This window comes from Sarcophilus harrisii, chromosome 3, assembly GCF_902635505.1.
Source record: "Sarcophilus harrisii chromosome 3, mSarHar1.11, whole genome shotgun sequence".
Taxonomy (NCBI): domain Eukaryota; kingdom Metazoa; phylum Chordata; class Mammalia; order Dasyuromorphia; family Dasyuridae; genus Sarcophilus; species Sarcophilus harrisii.
In genome coordinates, this window is record NC_045428.1 from 563,156,314 (window position 1) to 563,175,540 (window position 19,227).

The 19,227-nt window shown below is 43.3% G+C and overlaps 1 protein-coding gene across 5 annotated transcripts in view; it reads right to left on the reverse strand.

Moving 5' to 3' along the window:
- VWA5B1 (von Willebrand factor A domain containing 5B1) overlaps positions 1-19,227 on the reverse strand; it is a 112,318-nt gene that overhangs the window by 4,985 nt on the left and 88,106 nt on the right. For 4 of the 5 annotated variants that reach the window (XM_031962721.1, XM_031962717.1, XM_031962720.1 and 1 more), the window contains exons 18-22: positions 18,619-18,756; positions 13,465-13,596; positions 5,365-5,436; positions 4,034-4,103; positions 2,858-2,984 (exon numbers count right to left, since the gene is read on the reverse strand). In XM_031962721.1, coding sequence (XP_031818581.1) covers positions 2,858-2,984; positions 4,034-4,103; positions 5,365-5,436; positions 13,465-13,596; positions 18,619-18,756 — 539 coding nt within the window. The remainder of the gene's footprint in view (positions 1-2,857; positions 2,985-4,033; positions 4,104-5,364; positions 5,437-13,464; positions 13,597-18,618; positions 18,757-19,227) is intronic. The other variant, XM_031962722.1, reaches the window with a different exon arrangement.

Consider the following 19,227-nt stretch of genomic DNA (forward strand, 5'->3'; position numbering starts at 1 on the left):
GTAAAAGATTAACTATTCGACTCTGATGAATTCCAGTCACTAGTCCAGATTGCATCTTGGGATGCTGAAAGATCTCTGAAATGTCATGGAGAGTGGAATGATTACCAAGGGGTTAGAGTGTGCATACGTTCTGATTTTTTTTAAAGGGAAGAAAATGGAATTTGTAAGTTGGCAGACCAAGGTTTTTGGTTCACTTCTTGGCAAGATTTTAAAATGTCCTATTAAAATGATGGTTCGAGAATATTTAAAAATGACCATGTGGTCACAGAACTGGCACAGCTTCATAGAGAATAAGCCAGGCCAGAACAGTCTCACTTCCTTTGTTGATTGATTTAGTAGACTGGTAGATCAAGGGAATTATTAAGATTGTCTAGATTTTTAACAAAGCATTGAACAGATTTTTTCATGCCTTTCTTGTGGAAAACATAAGAGACACATGGGCTGGAGCAGATCTCTGAAAGACCATGGAAAGTGGAATGATTACCAATGGGTTGGAGAGAAGCAAACTTTTCCCACTTGTAACCCCTTTTAACCCCAAGAAACTTTTACATAACCTAGGTATATAGGCAAATAAAATAGGTATACAAACCAAATTATTTATTGCAAATAAATCTAAACAAATTCATTTTAAAACAATTCTTTAGGTCAACTAGATGGGGCAGTGGGTACAGTATAGGTCCTGAAGGTCAGGTCCTGAGTTCAAATCTAGCCTCAGACACTTAATACTTCCTAGCTTTCTTACTTGGGCAAGTCACTTAACCCTAATTACTTGGGATGAGAAGGGGGAAACAATTCTTTAGTATTACATGTAATTTTATCATTCATTAAAGATAAAAGCAAATTTCATACTAATGAGGATGGAAGTGCTTGTTTATTTTTACATTAAGAATTAAATCATGGCAAATACTTGATAACTTTTATTGTTGCTAAATTTTTCATCATCCCCACATTCTGTTCGTGATCCCATATAGACTTGCAAACCACAATTTGAGAAAATTAAAAGGTGACAAAGATGTTAGATATCTGAATAAAGATCTAGAATGATTTTTAACAAATTTGGATTCAATCTAAGGTGATGAGATTTAACTGAGATTTATTTTTAAAGGTTAATTGGAAGAGCATGGACTCTGAATTCTTTAAGTAATAGGAGGGGGGGCGGTTTGTCTGAAAGAGATCTGTGGACTTCTTGGTTGACCTTAGAACTTGAAATGTTATGAGGAAGCATAAAATCAGAGCTCTGAGGGATCCTAGAATACAGAATGTAGAATGTTGATGCTAAGGAGGGACCGTGAGAATAAAGAATGTAAAACTAGAAAAATTGAAAGCGAACTTGGGAATCAAACAATTTGTACCTGTTCATTTTAGAAATGAGTAAAATGAGATCCGTAGACATAAGTGACTTGTCCAAGATCACACAAAAAGTAGATGCTGAAGATTAGGAGCCAGGTCTCCTAAAGTTCCTTCTAATATTCTTTTTGTTGAAACATACTGAACAAGAGGAACACAAGATGATGATTCTGTCCAGTTGCCGCCTCGCCATTCTCTTGCACTTTCAGATACTTTTCAGTGTTCCTTCTCCCTTATAACTCATTTGCCCCAGAAAACAGCCCCAATGTCCCCCTCCTCTCTACTCCTTTTCTTCCCCATTGCCTTTGAAGCCAGACTTCTAGAGGCTCCTTGATCATATTTGGGGAATCACGAGGCTACAGGGACATTTCTCAATCTCAGGGAGCAATCTTTTTTTTAAAGTGGTTGCTGTGCTGGTGGTGGTATGGCTGGTGTGGGAAGGAAGAGGCAGCCCTGGAACCGGGGGAAGTGGGGAGAGGGTTGGGCTTTGGAAGAATGAAAAAGATGGGGAGGGGAGGACAGAGGAGAGAGATAGGGAGAAGGGGAGGAAGAGAGGGGAGCTGAGAGGAGTGGGAAGGGAATGGGAGCGAAAGTGGCCAAGAGAGGAAGTGGTGAAAGGAGAAAGTGAAGTGAGAGGAGGTGAGGGAGGAGAAATCTTCCCAAATGGAGAGAGAGGAGATGTGGTTGTTAATTGAAGAAATGTTTTCTTTCACCTTCTTCTTTTGTGCAAGTCAGTGTCTTAGTGATAATGAGAATGTTGGCTATTGGGGTCCTTTCCCACAATGATATATCAAAGCATAGATGATAGGGGAAAGACAGAAGTGGGAGCTCGAACCAGCCAACTGTGCTCCTTGTGGGCAGCTCCGGCCTATGATTTGGATCACAAGTAGTAGTTATGGTCAAAGGTCTAGAGCTGGAAGGGATCATGGCAGGATGGAGTCAGATCTGGAAAGGACCTAAACCGATCTCAGGCCCCTCATTTTACAGATGAGAGATCAGAGGGTGGGGAAATGGTTTGCCCTAGGGATTGCCAAGTCTTTATTCTCTTCATTCCAAAGAGAAGTTTTTGCATTTAATTCTAGTTTGGCTAAAATTCTTCTATTTTATGATTCTGGATCATTTAGTGTTGATTTGGATATGGAAGAGACTTTAGGGTTGAAAGAGGCTTTGCAGATCTGCTACTTCAACCCATTTTACAGATGAAGAAACTGAGGCTTCCTAGAGCAGAAGTAACCTGCTCATGGTCACTTAAGTTGGAGGCAGCAGAGCTGGGATTTGAACTCAAGGCCCTTCAAGGTTCTGAAGTGCCATTTTTTCTGCTCCATGCTATGATGGGGGGTTTCATTTTTATTTCAGTGAGAGAGATAGTGCTGATAGTGAAGCCTTATGGTTATGGACTGGGGACAATGGGCAGTGCCCTTCTCCAGTGTCGCCTCTCCCCTGCTGGCCTTCATACGCATCCCAGTCTCCCAGGACAGCTGGTCTCGTGCACATATGTGGGGGAACTCACCAGAGGTAAATAATCCAAGCTCTCGGTCTCAAGGGGAAGCTCCTGGCACTGGGAGGATGGCGCTGGGGCTTTGAACACCAACCCCTTGGTGGCTCGACTCAATAATTTGCTCTTGTTCAGGTTCAGCCTGTCCAAACACAATGGGGCAAAAGGACAAAGTTGGTGCGGGGAGTGTTCCCTCCATCTCCGTGTTCCAGGGGCCTTCCTGGGGGCCTCCCTGAAGCTCCCAGAAGTCACTTACCATGGAGGCTGGATTCTACTCTGCCAATGACCACCATTCCCCACCATAGACACAGAGCTAGCCCCCCCTCCCCTTCTTGTCCACTGCTCCTTTCCACTCTCTGACCTCTGATCCAAAGCAATCCTCAACCTCCTGTTCTGAGTTAGAAAAAAGGGGGAGAAGTCTTCTTCCTTTCTTTTTCATAGCTGATAGTGAGACCCCTGGCCTAGCCTCTTGTCCTGGGTCATCTGCCCCAGTTCCCTGTCCACATTGTCACCGTCCCTCCTTCTAGGAAGATTAGAACCTGGGCCTGGCCAGTGACAGGACCCAGAAAGGGGCCAAGTTTGTCTCTGAGTATCCCCTCCAACCCCAGAATTCCCTCATTCCCCTTGCTTAGTTCCTCCTTGCCAGATAGACAGGGTCTGAAAACTCCTTCACATGGAGCTTTTAGGCCCCAAAGAACTCATCTCAAAGGGGGAGGGGAGGGAGAGGATTGCATTCTATTCATTCTTTCCACCAAGACCAAGACTTTGCTGCTTGTTTTTCTTCCTTTTTAAACGACTGCTTTATTGATGACTTTTGGTTTTAATCTCAGTTATTCTCAGCTATCTTCTTCTTCCCTTCTTTCTCCTTGCCCCTGTCCTTTGCTGTATTTACTACTAGATAATGTGTTGGACACTCTACCCATAATCCTTCACCTCTCCAAGGAAAGTAACAAGGTCCACTTGGAGGCCTGTATTTTAAGAGACGATAGCTCTCAATCCCAAGGAATGATTCTTAATGACAGGCACTGTGGCCATTGCATGGAGGAGACAGTGATGGGCATGTGTCTATCTCAGGACCCTTCATTTGCCCCTGTAGAAAGCTGCCCCCTATTTTGGCTGCATTGACCACCCTGAGCTCTGCCCCTCCCCAGTTCAAGGCATGGAAGGAAAGATCAGGCAGTCGGCTCTTACCTGGTCCCCAAGAGGGTCTCTGAGGCCCTAAGGCTGGAGCCAGGATTGAACAATGATTTGTACAGGGAACCTGAGGAAGAACGCAGAATCCTAACATGTTAGAACTCGGAAAGACTTTTTAGATGGGCAGAGAAAATTAAACTTGTTTCCACAGTAGTAAGTCTGGGTCTGAGGTAGCGCCATATTGCCCAGAGAGCTGAGCTTGGAGTCAGGAGGTTTCATCTTCCTGAGTTCAAATTCAGCCTCAGACACTTAATAGCTGTGTGATCCTGGGCAAGTCTCTTCACCCTGTCTGCTTCAGTTTCCTTATCTGTAAAATGAGCTGGGAAGGAAATGGCAAATCACTCCAGTATCTTTAACAGGAAAACCCCAAACAGGATCATGAGGAGTCGAAAACGACTGAAACAAGTCAAGTCTACCAGTTTGTCTGTCACTTTCCCACCCCCTTTTCTAAGTAAATTCCCCTTGGGTCCAAAGGACTGGTATTCTTTCCATTTTCCAGTTGAGTAAACTGAGGCCCACAAGGGGGAAAACAGTCTGTCAAGTCACTGAGTCAGTGGCAGAACTTATGGGAGAGGAGCATTAAGATGCCTTCTCCTAGTGTAGTACAAGGGTTTTCCTTGATGTACCACAATTCCTCCTCCTGCTTTCTCAGGGTGAGTGTTGAGGAAAGGAAAAGGTCCCATATTTCCATCCTTCTTCCTTGGGCCCTTCCTCCAGGGGCCCTGAAGGCCTCCAGTCAGGGATGGATATGGACACAGCTACAACCCTTGAGCCAAAGCATCCTGGTTTTTCATTGTCTGAAGGAAACATTTGCCCAGTGTGGGACCTCTTCCTCAGCTGCCCAGCTGGGCCCTGAATTATAAAACTAGCACTCGGGCCCAGTGGTAAGTGCTCCACCCTGAGAGGCTGTGCTCCTGCACCTGCATGTCCTCCCCCTTCCTCTGAGGGTCCTGCAATGGTGACTCCACTCCTTTATTTAACGTGAGAACACGATCTTGGAGGATTTGCCCAAGAACATACAGGAAGTGATGGGGAGGACCAGGGTTCACAGCCAGAGTCTCCATGTTCGCCAGACTCTGCTGCTTTCCAAAAAATGAAATTTAGAGAAAGGACTAATTTATCTAAGGTTACTGAACAAATGGGGGAGACTAGAAAACAAGTCTTCCAGTGTCGGAATGTTCTGTGGGAGCCTGTGAACTGGGCAGCCCAAGAGTTCTGTCATCCTCTGGGGAGGTAGGAGGAGAATAGAAGGAACCCTGGACTCTGGCAGCAAGTGGGGTCCTGGGCAGAGGGGGCCATAGCGGGATGGAAGGGGACCATTCACTCACGGTCCCGAATGCTGGTTCTTTCGGTTCTGACGTTGGAAGGTGGGCTGTCAGACACATTGTTTTCTTCCAGATCTGCAAGAGAGAAAGCCCCGTGAACATCTCCCTCTCCCGGATCCTCCTTTCTTCACTCCTTTCCCTTTCTTCCCTCTTCTCTTCTCCTTCCTTCCTTCCCTCCCTCTCTCCCTCCTCTCCTCCCCTCCTCCCCTCCCTTTCCTTCCTTCCTTCCTTCCTTCCTTCCTTCCTTCCTTCCATTCTTTTTCTTTTGCTTCTTCCTTCCCTCCCTCCCCTCCTCCCTTCTTTTCAGATGCAAGTGGGGTTATATAACACTGCTAAGTTAAATTGAATTCAGGTCTACTTGACTCCAGGGCTCTACCCACTATGCTACCACCTAGCTAAGGCATATGTAGCTGAGGGTGATCTTGAAAGGTTTCAAGTAAAAGATGATATTTAGGTGGTATCACAGTACACAGAGCTCACGAAGACGAGTTTACATTGAGCCTCAGACACTAGTGGTGTGATTCTAGGCCTAAGATGCTTGCCTCAGTTTATTTAACTATATAATGGGGATAATACTAGTATTTAACTCCCAAGGCTACTGTGAGGATCCAATGAGATATTTGTAAACTATTGTGCAAAATTTTTTTTCATTTTATTATAGCTTTTTATTGATAAAACATATGCATGGGTAATTTTTCAATATTGACCCTTGCAAAACCTTGTGTTTTACCCTCCTTCCCCCTACCCCTTTCCTCAGGTAGTCCCATGCATGTTAAATATGTTAAAGTATATGTTAAATGCAATATATATGTATATATATATATATATATATATACACATACATACATATTTATACATTTATCTTGCTGCACAAGAAAAATCAGATTTAGAAAGAAGGTAAAAATAACCTGGGAAGAAAAACAAAAATGCAAGCAAACAGCAACAGAAAGAATGCAAATGTTGTTTTGTGGTCCACACTCATTTCCCAGTGTTCACTGGGTGGAGCTGATTCTGTTCATTACTAATTGGAACTGGTTTGAATCATCTCATTGTTGAAAAGAGCCATGTCCATCAGAATTGATCATCGTATAGTCTAATTGTTGTCATGTACAATAATCTCCTGGCCCTGCTCATTTCACTTAGCATCAGTTCATGTGACTCTTTCCAGGCCTCTCTGAAGTCATCCTGCTGATCGTTTCTTATAGAACAATAATGTTCCATAACATTCATTTACTACAATTTATTCAGCCATTCTCCTACTGATGAACATCCACTCAGTTTCTTGCCCCTACACAAGGGGCTGCCACAAACATATGGGTCCCTTTCCCTCCTTTAAGATCTCTTTGGGATATAAGCACAGTATTAAGTGTTGTGCAAATCTTGAGTTACATACATGCTAACTATAATGATGACGACCATTGTTATTCTACAGCATGGGAGACAGTTGTATGTAAGAAATAGGTTGAAGACCATTTTGACTATAGAATGGTGAAGGGAAGAAATGTGTGTGTTTGTGTATACATATACATATATATACATACATACATATACATATATGTGTGTGTGCTTATACATATATAAATATATTTGTGTGTACATACACATATATGTATATATACATGCAGATATATGCCTGTGTATGTATCTATATTTATCTGTCTATACTGAAAAGGGATGTCGAGGACAGATTATGAAAGGTTCTAAATTCTCAAAAAGAGAATGCAGATTCAGTCCCAGAGCCCATAAAGAATCAGTCACTAGAGTTTGCAAGGAGCCCCATGATGTGATCTGGCTCATGCTTAAAGAAAGTCCCTTGTGCAGCTGAGGGAAGGGCAGATTGAAGAGCTGAGAGGTCTTAGGGAAGGTCTAGCATTTGCTCAGTGATGGGGACCTATCAGCGCTTGTTTCCTGGAGACAGACTGGGCCCCAGGAAATGTGCCGCTGGGGATTCCTGGCTGCCTTGCTCTCTTATCCACACCAGAGAAACCTCTTCCCTCTGGTAGCTCCCTCCAAGCCCTTCTCACACTCCGTCCCTGTGATCTCAGCTGTGGATTGGCCGGTTCCTCCCTGAACCTCCATCTTAAGACCCGGCTCAGGCCATAGATGCCTTCAGCCCTCTCCAGGAGGCCCTGTTGATGGGTTTTCTCTTTCAGAATCTTACTCTCCCTTTTCCTCCCTTGGCCTCCCTCTTCTGTTCCATTTTATGGGTTGTCTTCTCCCATTAGGCTGCAAGCTCCTTGAGGGCAGGGACTGTCCCCCTTTTTTGCTTGTTTCTGTAAGAATCCCAACTCTTAGCTCCAGATCTGGCCCACACAGTAAATAATATTGTTGACAGACATTATTACTGCCTATTTCTACCTACTGAAGACAAAATCTAAAACTCAGTTCTGGTGATGGTGGATTAGAAGCAATGTTTTTCTGGAGATGAAGGATATTGATTGCATTCCCAGGGATTTCAAAATAACCAAATCCAATGTCACCTCCCCTCCTCTCTGCTTTAAGAGAAGACAAGGCTTTTGCAACGAGATGGAGTTGGGCTAGGTGGTCTCTAAGGTACATATTCCGAGGATCCTTCCTGTAGTGATGGTCTCTCTTCTAAGCCCCCTCACGGCTCTGATACTTCTAAGTCTCTCCCAGTTCTACCAGTCTGCGTTCTAAATCTCTGCTTTGATATTCTAAGTCCTGGGGTCCTTCCCAATCCTTCCCATGGTCTGTGTTTGGGAATGCTTGGCAAGTGTGCCACACGCTGTTTCTAGAAGGGGACATCCAGGTGCCACATCTTATCATTGCCTGCTGTGACCTTACTTCCCACAAACAAAACACTGTACAATTCTTAAACCTCAGGTGTCCCCCAGGCCCTTACACTAATGATGTTAAAACTCAGGAGAAGCCACAAAGCACAGGAAGGAGATGAGATGGCAAGGAAATGTGCTTGGGGAATGGGACTCTGCCAGCAGTCGGGCAGGATGTGGGAGGATGCTCATGATTCTCTCATGATTAGGGGAACTGAGCTGGAGAAGTCTAACTATTCATAAATCAACTTCCCTAATCCCCTGGAAATTTACCTCCAGAGCAGTTGGCTAACGTCAAGGACTGGGATCCTTAAAGTGACTAAGAGTATACTCATACCCATTTTATAGCCCCCTGGAATTGTATTATGGAAGACTCTCAGCGATGGAGTCAGTTCCTTCTTCCTGGTAGCCTGATCCACACTTCCCTCTGCTGAGACACCTGGCCCTGCCTCCTTGGGTCTCAGGGCAGCCTCACGTTCTGTAGTTGAGACTTGTCAAGAACTAAAAATCTCCTTCTTGGCTGACTTTACCCCAGCCAGTCCCCATGAGGGTCCTAATGGCCATGAGAGGTCACCACCAGAGAGCTATTGACTTCTAACCTTGGAAAAACCAGTTTTTGAAAATTTTTTCTCCAACCCAATTGTACTTGGCTCCAAGGTGACTGGGGAAGGAGGCTAGTCTGAGATTCAGAAGTAGCTGACGTGACTAAGGAAGACTGTGTGTGTGTGTGTGTGTGTGTGTGTGAGAGAGAGAGAGAGAGAGAGAGAGAAACAGAGACAGAGAGACAGAGACACAGAGACAGAGATAGAGAGACAGAGAGAGATACAGAGAGACAGACTGAGACACAGAGAGACAGAGATAGAGACTGAGACACAGAGACTGAGACAGAGAGACGGAGAGAGAGAGAGACAGACACACAGAGACAGAGACAGAGAGAGAGAGACAGAAAGAGAGACAGAGACAGAGAGAGACAGACAAAGAAACAAGAGACACAGAGAGAAAGAGAGAAAGAGAGAGAGACACACACACACACACACACACACACACACACACACACAGACTGAGGGAGGGAGGAGAGGGAGAGAGGGAGGAAGGGAGGTCATTTCCTGGCGCCAGACATCCCTTGATGGTTTGCTGATGGGCCAATTGGGCCTTCTCCCCTCCGCCTGCCTTCTGGTTGCCAGTTGGAAGGTGCGAAGCAGTGGGCAGGTGTCCCCAACAATGGAAGGCTTCCAGAGCAGGGCCGGAGAGCTGGAGGGGCTCCAGCATCCCAGGGTTTGGCGGGGCCTTTTCTCTGCATTTAGGCTGCCAGCCTGCCTTGGGTCTGCCTCCCAGCCCTGGGTGCCTGTCAGGGCTGTGTGAGGGGGATGTGGCCGGGAGACACCCCCCGGAGCAGGACAGGAGACGAGTCTCCCGCTCTCACCCTTTTATCCAGCCTGAGCTCTTGGTGGACGAGACCGGCCTGGAGCCATTACCGGGCTCCCGCGGGGAGAAGGTGAGGGGAGGCCGCCCCTCACGCCCTTCTTTCTGCTTCACGGATGGGGGCCGGAGGCCTGGGTGCGGGTCTCAGCTCTGCCACCAGGGGGAGAACCCGAGCAAGTCTATTCACCCTCTTGGGCCTCCCAGAACCTGAGACACGGGCTTCAACCATCCCTTTCGGCCCCTGGGCTGCGTCCCGTGTCCCGTGTCCCTCTGGCCCCCACTCCGGAAAGCGCCGGGGAGGGCGGGCGGGGGGTCTCCGTCCGCGCCCAGGGCCGCCGCTGAGGGGTTGTGGGGCGGTCCGGGAGCCCGGCCCAGGGCTGGGGCCGCTCCCTCTCAGAGAGCCAGGGCCCCGGCGCCGCCTTCGTGCGTCCGGCCGGGGCGGGGGCTGCTCCTTCTGGGGAAATCAGATGAGAGCGCAGCGCGTTCGCAGCCGCGCCGGGTCCCAGACTCCCGGGCCTGTTGTGCCAGCCCTTGCTGGCGGTCCTGCCGCCTAGTGCCCGGCGCGGAGACCAAACGGCTCCGGTCCCGGCTTCCGAGGACTCGGTCCCGGGGAAACACTTAAGCTGAATGGAGGCTGAGAGACGCCTTCTCCCCCACAAGCTCGCGCGCTGCTCCGCGCTTCGTGGCTCTGTGCTCGGGTCGTGCTTCACGGGCGTCCCTCCTCGGTGAGAGCAATCAAGGTCCGTCTCGCTAGTCGCCCAGTCTCCTGTCTACGTCCGCTTGTGAACGGGCCGCAGAAAGTCTCCAGCAACTTCTCTGGGCCTCGTATAGATAGCCAGTGGATAGAGGACATGGAGAACCCATGTTCTCCCTCTTCCTTTTTTCTTTTCTTTCCTTTTTCTTTTCCTTTCCTTTTTCCTTTCCTTTCCTTTTCCCTTTCCTTTCCTCTTTCCTTTCCTTTTCTCCCTTCCTCCCTCCCTTCCTCATTCAGTCTTTCCTTCCTTCCTCCCTTCTTTCTTCCTCCCTCCTCCCTTCCTTCTTTCCTTTCTTCCTCCCTCCCTCCCCCCTTTCCTTTCCTTTCCTTCCTTTTCCTTCCTTCCTTTCCTTCCTTCCTTCCTTTCCTTTTTTTTTTTTTTTTTTGCTGAGGCAATTGGGGATAAGTGACTTGCCCAGGGTCATACAGCCAGGAAGTGTTAAATGTCTGAGATCACATTTGAACTCAGGTCCTCCTGACTTCAGGACTCGTGATCTACTGCGCCACCTAGCTGCCCCCCTCTGTCTTTCTTTAGGGACCATCTACCCCAATTCCTTCATTTTTATAGTTTGAAAAACTGAAGGTCAGAGATATTAAAATGGCTCAAGGTTACATATCAAACAAGTTGTAGATTTGGGATTAGAATCCATACTTCCATAGAATCTGCTCCCATTGAGATAGTAAACTTACCTTCCCCACCCCAGCCATACAATTCTTTATAGCAGTTCTCAGTCATATTCGTGATGGGTAAAATGAATTGTAGCCTGTTCATGCCCATCATGAACACTGTCCTTTGGGCGACTCTCATTTAATTCTGAAGTCCCTGTGGCACTCTTTGACTTGAAGGAATATCACGTCCCTGGGAGAATACTGGTGTAAAAAATGGTCCTTTATCTTCAGACTGAAGTCATTCATATAAAGACACTGTATCATTTTCTAAACACAATGCAGATTACTTTGTTTCTCCTTTTTGGCTGAGTCTAGATCATGGTAGTGTCTGTCCAAGATGAAGATACTGATGGATTGTCCATCGAGCTACATATTAGGCAGTCTTCACCCACTTGGTATTTCTTGTGCGGATAGGTTGGTTGAACTCTTTCCAATGGATCATAGACGTCATTTAGAGTTGTACAAAGTTCTGAGGCTTAGTACAATGAACACAGACCATCTATAAACAAGAGTTTTTGGAGAATCTCACTATCTCCTCTTGAAACTGGACTCGACATCACACCTTCTCCATGATAGTGACATTTTTGATGAGTGTGTCTCCTCTTGCTTCATGTCTTGCTTAATATTAATGCTTAGATGCTCATCAAACAAAGTTGTCTCTGCTATTAAATATTTCAAAATAAATCTTTCTGAAACAGATATAGAAGGTACCTTTCTTGGATTAATTAGCACCTTGAAGGTTTAGCTTTGTTTTACAAAGTCAAGTTTTAAAAAGTCAACAAACAATAAATACACTAAGCTCCTTTATTCCCTACATTTTCCAGCCAACTTCAGTGTGACTGTAAAGATGTAGCCTACCATGGAATATCTTCTGGGGAAGTCTGTTACTCTCTTATGCCATCTGTTAAAGATGCTCTTGTGTATATTAACTTTTAAACATAAGAACTTTGTACAGATGGGACAGTGGATGTATTAGTAGTCTGGAGTTGCTGGTATTCTCTTGTTTACCTTCATTATATTTTGAAATGATAAAGTTGAAGATTTTTTTTGCATGACTTATTTTCCTCTTTTTCAGATTCCTTCAGAATGAATTCATCAATGTCTTCAAAACTTTGGGACAGTAATCTTGTATGTACTTGGTCCAGGGCCTGGGATAAAACAAAACTGGAGTCCTTGCATGTAGAAGTGGGTAAAACCAGAGTGAATCAAGGAGGGAAGGATTTTTGGTTGGTGTTAGTTTTTTTTCAGGCACATCTGATTTATTGTGGTCCCATTTAAGATGATCTTGACAAAAATACTGGAATGGTTTGGCATTTCCTTCTCCAGTTCATTTTGCATATAAGGAAACTGAGGCAAATAGGATTAAGCGATGTGCCCAGAGAGTAAATGTCTGAAGCTGTATTTGAACTCATGAAGATGAGCCTTCCTGACTCCAGGTTCAGTGCTCTGTGTACTATGGCACCACCTAGCTGCCCTAACAGCTGAACTCCAATGACTGGATTTAGGCAGCAGGTTTTAGGGAACAGAACAATCTCTGGAGTCAGAGGTTCAAATCATACCTTTGATGTCCATTATCTGTGTGACTCTGAGATAAGTCACTATATTCCCCTGACTCAGTGTCATTTGTAAAATTTCTGAAGCCCTTTCCAGACCTAAAACTAGGAGTCTGAGTGTGAATATAATGTCATTAATACCTATCTACAAAGTTAGATAGAGCCCAAATCTCTGCTTTGTTATCATCAATACCTACTCATACTTTTATCAACGACTGCATCCTGGAAGAATGAATCATAATCTTCTATTTTTAGAAAAAGTTAGGATTTGCAATATAAATTCCCCCTGACTTCTTTAAGAATACAAGTATTATCATGGTTTTTTTAGGTGTATTATAGAATCTTAGGGTAGAAATCATAGATACAGAGGCAATAAATTTTGGAGTTGAAATTTCAACCAAAGTCTTCCTGACTCCAAGCTTATTTGTTCTTTTATATCATGCTGCCTTCCAAAAAGTAAAGAAGAAATTGGTTTTCAGTTTACTCAACTATAAAAATAGGGAATTTCTAGCTCCAAATTCTATAATCCCTGATTCTGTCTCTGGCTAACTTCTTGGTTCATCTCAGGATATTCTTAATGTAGATACATAACATCAGCCCTCTCTTCTGCCAGTTTATAATCTGTTTAGGTCTTGAATCACTTCAGATTTCTCATGCTTTACCCCACCTGCCTGGATTCTTGACCTTCTGCCTTCTTTGACCATTGACCATTGTCTGGCTTTTTCTGTCCCTTCCCCCAGTGGATGATCCCTGCCCTACATCCTTATCTTACAGTCTATCATTCATATTCTTATTGGAATAGTTTTGTCTGTGGATATGGCCCCAGGATCACATTAGCGCACAGTTGGAAAAAAGAAAAAAAGGAACTAAAACTTTGGTAGGCAAGTTGAATTGGTCATCTCCTCAAATGTACCTTGTATCTTGATGGCCGATCCAGAATTGACCTCCCCTCTGCTGGGATCTCTGCTCCAGAAGCCAATCTCTTTCTCCCTTTCTCTCCCTCTCCCTTCTCCTTCTCCTCTCTCTTTCTTTTTCTCTAGCTCTCCTTTTAAAATAAAAATAAAAATTAGTTTATAATGGTTTGTTAATTTTAATTACCACATAATAGTTATTTTTGTTTTCTTTTGTTCCACCAAATTTCTATTTTTGTGTTTACTTGGGTGTTACTTATGTTATTATTTTCCTGGTCTTTTTTCCCCTTACAACCAGTCATCCTGGTATTGCGTCCACTTAAGATTTCAGTCTCTGAAAAAACCCTGTTACCATCGCAGCAGGGCCTGTTGTCCTACTCTTCCCTGGCTTTTTGGAGCCTGTTACTTTTCTCCAGGAGGGGTTTTGCTTCACCCTTCTATATTCTCCCCAACTCAAATGTTTGCCTAATCACAGATAAAGAATAATCCCTTTCACGGTAACAATGACAAATCTTACTTCTATAACACTTTCAGATGGGTCAAGTTAATTGGTCAAAACCCTTATGAAGAAGGTAGTATAAATATTATCCTCCTTATATGTAAGGAGACACTTCAAGAGTGTCATTGCCCAAAGTCATATAGGAACTAAGTAAGGCAGTACCCAAGTATTTAAACCTGTGTCTTCTGGCTCCAAGTTTTCTTGTTCTTCCTCTTCCTCTTTTTCCTTCTCCTTCATTTTCATTCTTTTTGGGAGTTACTCATAATCACATATTCTTATGTTCATATACTGCTAATAATCATCATTGCCTCTCTCCTTTGCCCTCTGGAAGATACTCATCTCCAATTCTTTAGTGATATTCTAGGTCTTGTTGCTATGCAGTAACTGGGTAAAATGTTTATATTGAAGAGGGGCATTTGCTGTTACAGGAAACATGGAGTCTATAAATAACTTTGTGTATTCCTAAAGGCAATTTAGAGCACTTTCCTTCTCAACTCTGGGTCCAGTTCATTTTTTATTTTACCATCTGTCCCCGATACTCACTATGGGACAAATTCTAGAGGGTATTCATGCAGACACATGTTGCAGTCTGGGCAATAAACATTATGCATTCACTTGATGTTTCCTGTGGGTATGGATAGACTAAACTTCTCTGAGTGATTACAAATCTTTTTGAGGTTCTGTATTCTTCCAGGCTCTTGAGGTGCCCAATATAATGTCATCCACCAACAGGTGCATCTGGGTGACCTCATCTACAAGATTCTGTCCTTGACCCTCTCTCTCATTATAACATCAAATAAATATAGTTTTCTATCTGGGTGACCTCGCCATCTACAAGATTCCATCCTTGACCTTGGGTCTCTCCCATTACAGCATTAAATAAGTATATTTTTCTAACTGGGTGACCTCATCATCTATAAGATTCTGATTCTGTCCTTGACCTAGAATCTCTCCCATTACAGCATTAAATAAATATAGTTTTCTATTTTATGTCTTGCCTGATGTTTACCATTAGATGGTTATTATAACAGAGTTATTTCTGTTGTTAGATCTTCCAAGGAATCCTGGGATAGAGCTTGTTATATGGATGAGACATAGCTTGTTGGGAAAGAGGCTGACTTTTTTGTTCTGCTAAGAGTTCCAATAATTTTTTTTTTTGGTAACAACAACAATAAGTAATAGGTAGCCTTAATAGAGCTCTTTAAGATTTGTAAAACAATTTATATATTACCTTTTTGATTAATGCAAAATCATGTAACCAACAAATGATAATCACAATGAGATCTGATATTCTCTGCTTCTGAGAGGGTAAAGATGTGGTCCCTTGTGGACTCCTGCTTTCAAAAGCCTGCTTGCTCCCCACTGCATCATCATGGAGGGACAGCCCCAATTTGCATGTATATGCTCTTTATAAAGCTTTTGCACAGATAAAAAACTGACATGTTGGTCAGACATTATTGGTATTTTCTTGGTCACTTTTTTGAGTATTAACAGGGTTTGAGATTTTTTTGCTTTTGCATTTAATAGATTCCCCCCTGTCAGATATCTTCATTGTACAGTATACCTTCCACATTGTGGGGATTAGGGACACGTTGCCCCTATGATCTGGAAAATCCATGTAAAATGTTTTGGCTCTTCCTTCATACCAGAGACATTTGAATTATTAAAAGATAAAATGTGTTGCTATTGCACAGTACTCTACGTATATTTTATGCATTTCTGAGTTTCTAAACTTTTTTGGTGTCATCTGTAGCTTCTGTAAAACTCCTAAAAAATTCTCATTTAATTTGTGTTGACTGCATAACCCATCAGAACTATGATAGGGAAAGGCAAGATGTGGAAAGGATTTACAGATAATAAAACTCAGCTTTAGAGAAGATAATTGCCATGCTTAGAGTTAGATATGGTGACCTTTGATCCTAGAACTTGTCTTACTCTCAGAATGGGAATAAAATGTGTAATATACTATAGCTATGTTCAACACCTACTTCTATTGTTTATTAGTTTTTGTTTTTCATCTGTAAAACAACAAGGTTAGACTAGATTCCAGGGCTAAATTTTAGGATTTTCTGATACTGTCTGCTGTAGTGGCTCTCAGACATTTTGGTCTCAGGACCCTTTTACACTCTTAAGAATTGTTGAAAATGTCTAAGAGCTTTTGTTGTCAAATGACCAGCTCCCCAAAAACACATGACATTTTAAGTTTAATTTGCATCGACATTTTTCCTATCACTTTTTAAAGTTAAAAAACCAACAAAATAAAAAGTCAAGCCTGATTTGTACCAGTTGTTGATTTCCAAAGTGCAAATGTTCACACTAAAAATTTAACTATAGTTCTCACAAACTGGGATGTTTTCAGCATATGTCTTATTATCTACTGATCTTTACTGTATTTGAAATGAAAACATTTTAGTATTTTTGTATAAATAATTTTGACCTCATAGGCCCCTTGAAGACATCTTGAGCCCTGCTAGGGATCCAGGCTCACACTTTGAGAACTGATAGTGAAACCACCAACATGGTTAACTTGTCCCTGGCCCTGAAATGAGTTGTTAATTCAATTCAATTAAACAGGCATTCATTAAGCATCTATTATGTATATGGAACTTTTAGCCACTGTAGATAGAGAAGCAGAAATGATAAAGTCCTTGCCTTAAGAGTTTTTATGTTCTACTGGGGGGTGTGTGTAGAATTACAACATGTAAACAGATAATTAAGAACAAGATAATCTGAGGAGGGGAAAAGGGACCAGCAGTAAGTTCTTGGGTAGAAGATGATATCTGAGGGGAGAAGGGAATGCATTCCAAGCCATGGGAGGGGAGGGGAGCCTGTTTAGAAGCACGAAAATGGTAGACAGATTATTAAGTTTAAGGGGGGCTGGAATGTAAGCCAGATTTTGAAGAAGGGGAAAAGCTAAATCAAGAAAATTGAATTTTTGGCTTTGATATAATAAGGAGTGATGTAGTTGGACCTGTGCTTTAGAAAGATCATTTTTGGCAACTCTCAGTTGGGAGATGGATCAAATTGGGGAAAGGGTAGAAGCAGGGAGACCAGAGAGGAAGTCACTGTCATAGTTGATAAAAGTTTGAACTAAAGTAGCAGCAAGGCTAGCAGAGATAGGGCGATGGGTAGGAGAGACTTTGTAGCAAGACTGATAAAACTTGGCAGTAAATTAGATATCGATTAGAAATTTGACAAGGCAGGGGTAGGCAAAGGGGGTGATTCCAAGGAGGCCAGTCTGGACATCTGAAAAGGTGGTAACTTCAATGGAAACCAAATTACTAGGTGCTGAGGTGTCTAATTTTTCAGGGTTTATAGATTTAAATTTAACTTTGAGAGCAGAGGTATATATAGGATGCCAGTTTGAGGATGTATCAATTTTTATTTAAGGTGGTTTTTTTTAAGGTGGGGGGAGATTTGGACATGTTTATAGGACAAGTTTATAGGGAGGGAACCAAAAAGTAAAGAGATTGAAGAATAAAGAGAGAAGGTGGGTAATGTAGGAAGCAGGGAGGGAACCAATAAGCAAAGAGATTGAGAATAAAGAGAGAAGGTGGGTAATATTAGGAGGAAACACTGGGAGGAAAGAGAAGAGATGGGGACCATCTTTATTACAGACTAGAACAAATGGGAAGAGAATAAAAAATGATGTAGAAGAATTTTGAGGTATAGAAGAGGGGAAACGAGGGATTCACGATGGTGGGACTCTATCATTAAGTAGGAGACAAGATTCTTTGTTGAGAGGGAAGAAGGTATAGGATGCTTGACCAAAGAAAAGAAGGGTTAAAACCACCCTTTTAGGGAGAATAATGGAGAATCAATCAGGGAAGAGAGGGCAGGCTGATATTTGATAATATCGATTCTCCCTGACTCCAGTCAGTTGGATTATGTGATTTCCTCCAGTGATACTTAGCAGCTCTTGAATGGAAGTAGAGAAAACAGATGGTGGAGGCACCTGGGGCTGGGGTTTGATAAGGTGTGTGAGTGATGACAGGACAAGGGAACAAGGGATTCTGTTTGTAGAGGATGAGATTTAATTATATTGGTTAACCACAGCATCAAGATTTTCTTTCATCTAAGCTTTCACTTGATGGAAACTGGGTCCAGGAAATGGGGGCCCAGGGAAAGAAAAGGAGGAGGATGGGCTCTGCTGAGATCAAACCTGGATATACTAGGTCCCTTTCTCTTCAGCCCAGATCTTTTTTACATTACAATAAATTCATCCATGAAATCATTGTTCCAATCCCTGTCCCTAATGATTGTTCTTATAATACAGTAAGAAATACAAAGAACCAAAGAGATAGGTAAGGATTATGATTCCTATTTTACAGATGAGGAAACTGAGGATCTAGTGAAAGCAACCTGTCTATTGACACACAGCTGGTGATGACAGGAAGCAGGATTCAAACCTAGATCTCAGGTCTCCAAGTCTCTGTTATGGATTCTCTATTTTTGAAGAGGAGGTTCCTCTTTTGCTGCTGGAGAAGGTCCCCTGTGTAGGCTGACTCTCAGGTTAAAACTCAGGACATAAAAGGAAGAGGAATCCCTGCCCTCCACCCAGGATCCCACCCACCCACCTTTCCCGGATGAGCCACAGGGCTCAGAGCTCTCCTGGGCAACCTGCTCAGGAAACCAGGAGACAAGGCGAAGGGCTTACTTAGGCTGTAGAGTCCACCATCCACCACTACGTCTTGCCTGAAGATGAGCTGTGCTTGCTTGAGATTCATGGCTAACCCCTTCTGTTTCTGGCTCCCCATGACTATGCTCTTCGAGCTGCTTGATTTGGATGAACTGCCTTAACAAGATCAATGGAGATGATTGGTATCCAGTATTTCCAGAGTGGGGAGAGAAGCCATCAAATGAGAGAGAGGCACAAAGACACCCACTCACCACCCTATCTTCTTATTTCAAAGAACCATTGACCTCTAGAACCTTTCATGTGGGTTGGGAGAAGCAAAATAATAAATGTTATTAGTCTGAATGTTAGTGTCTAGAATGTTGGAGCTAAAGGGGACTTTAGAACACAGAAAGTCAGAGTTGGGAGAGACCTTAGAACATAGAATGTTGGAACTGGGAGAGTCCTTAGAACATAGAGCTAAAAGGGATATTAGAACACAAGAGTGTCAGAGTTTGGAAGGAACCTTAAAACAGAGTTGGAGCCTTAGAACATAAAATGTTAGAGCTAAAAAAGAACCTTAGGACATAAAATGTTAAGAACTAAAAAAGGACCTTAGAACATAAAATGTTAGAGCTAAAAAAAGGACTT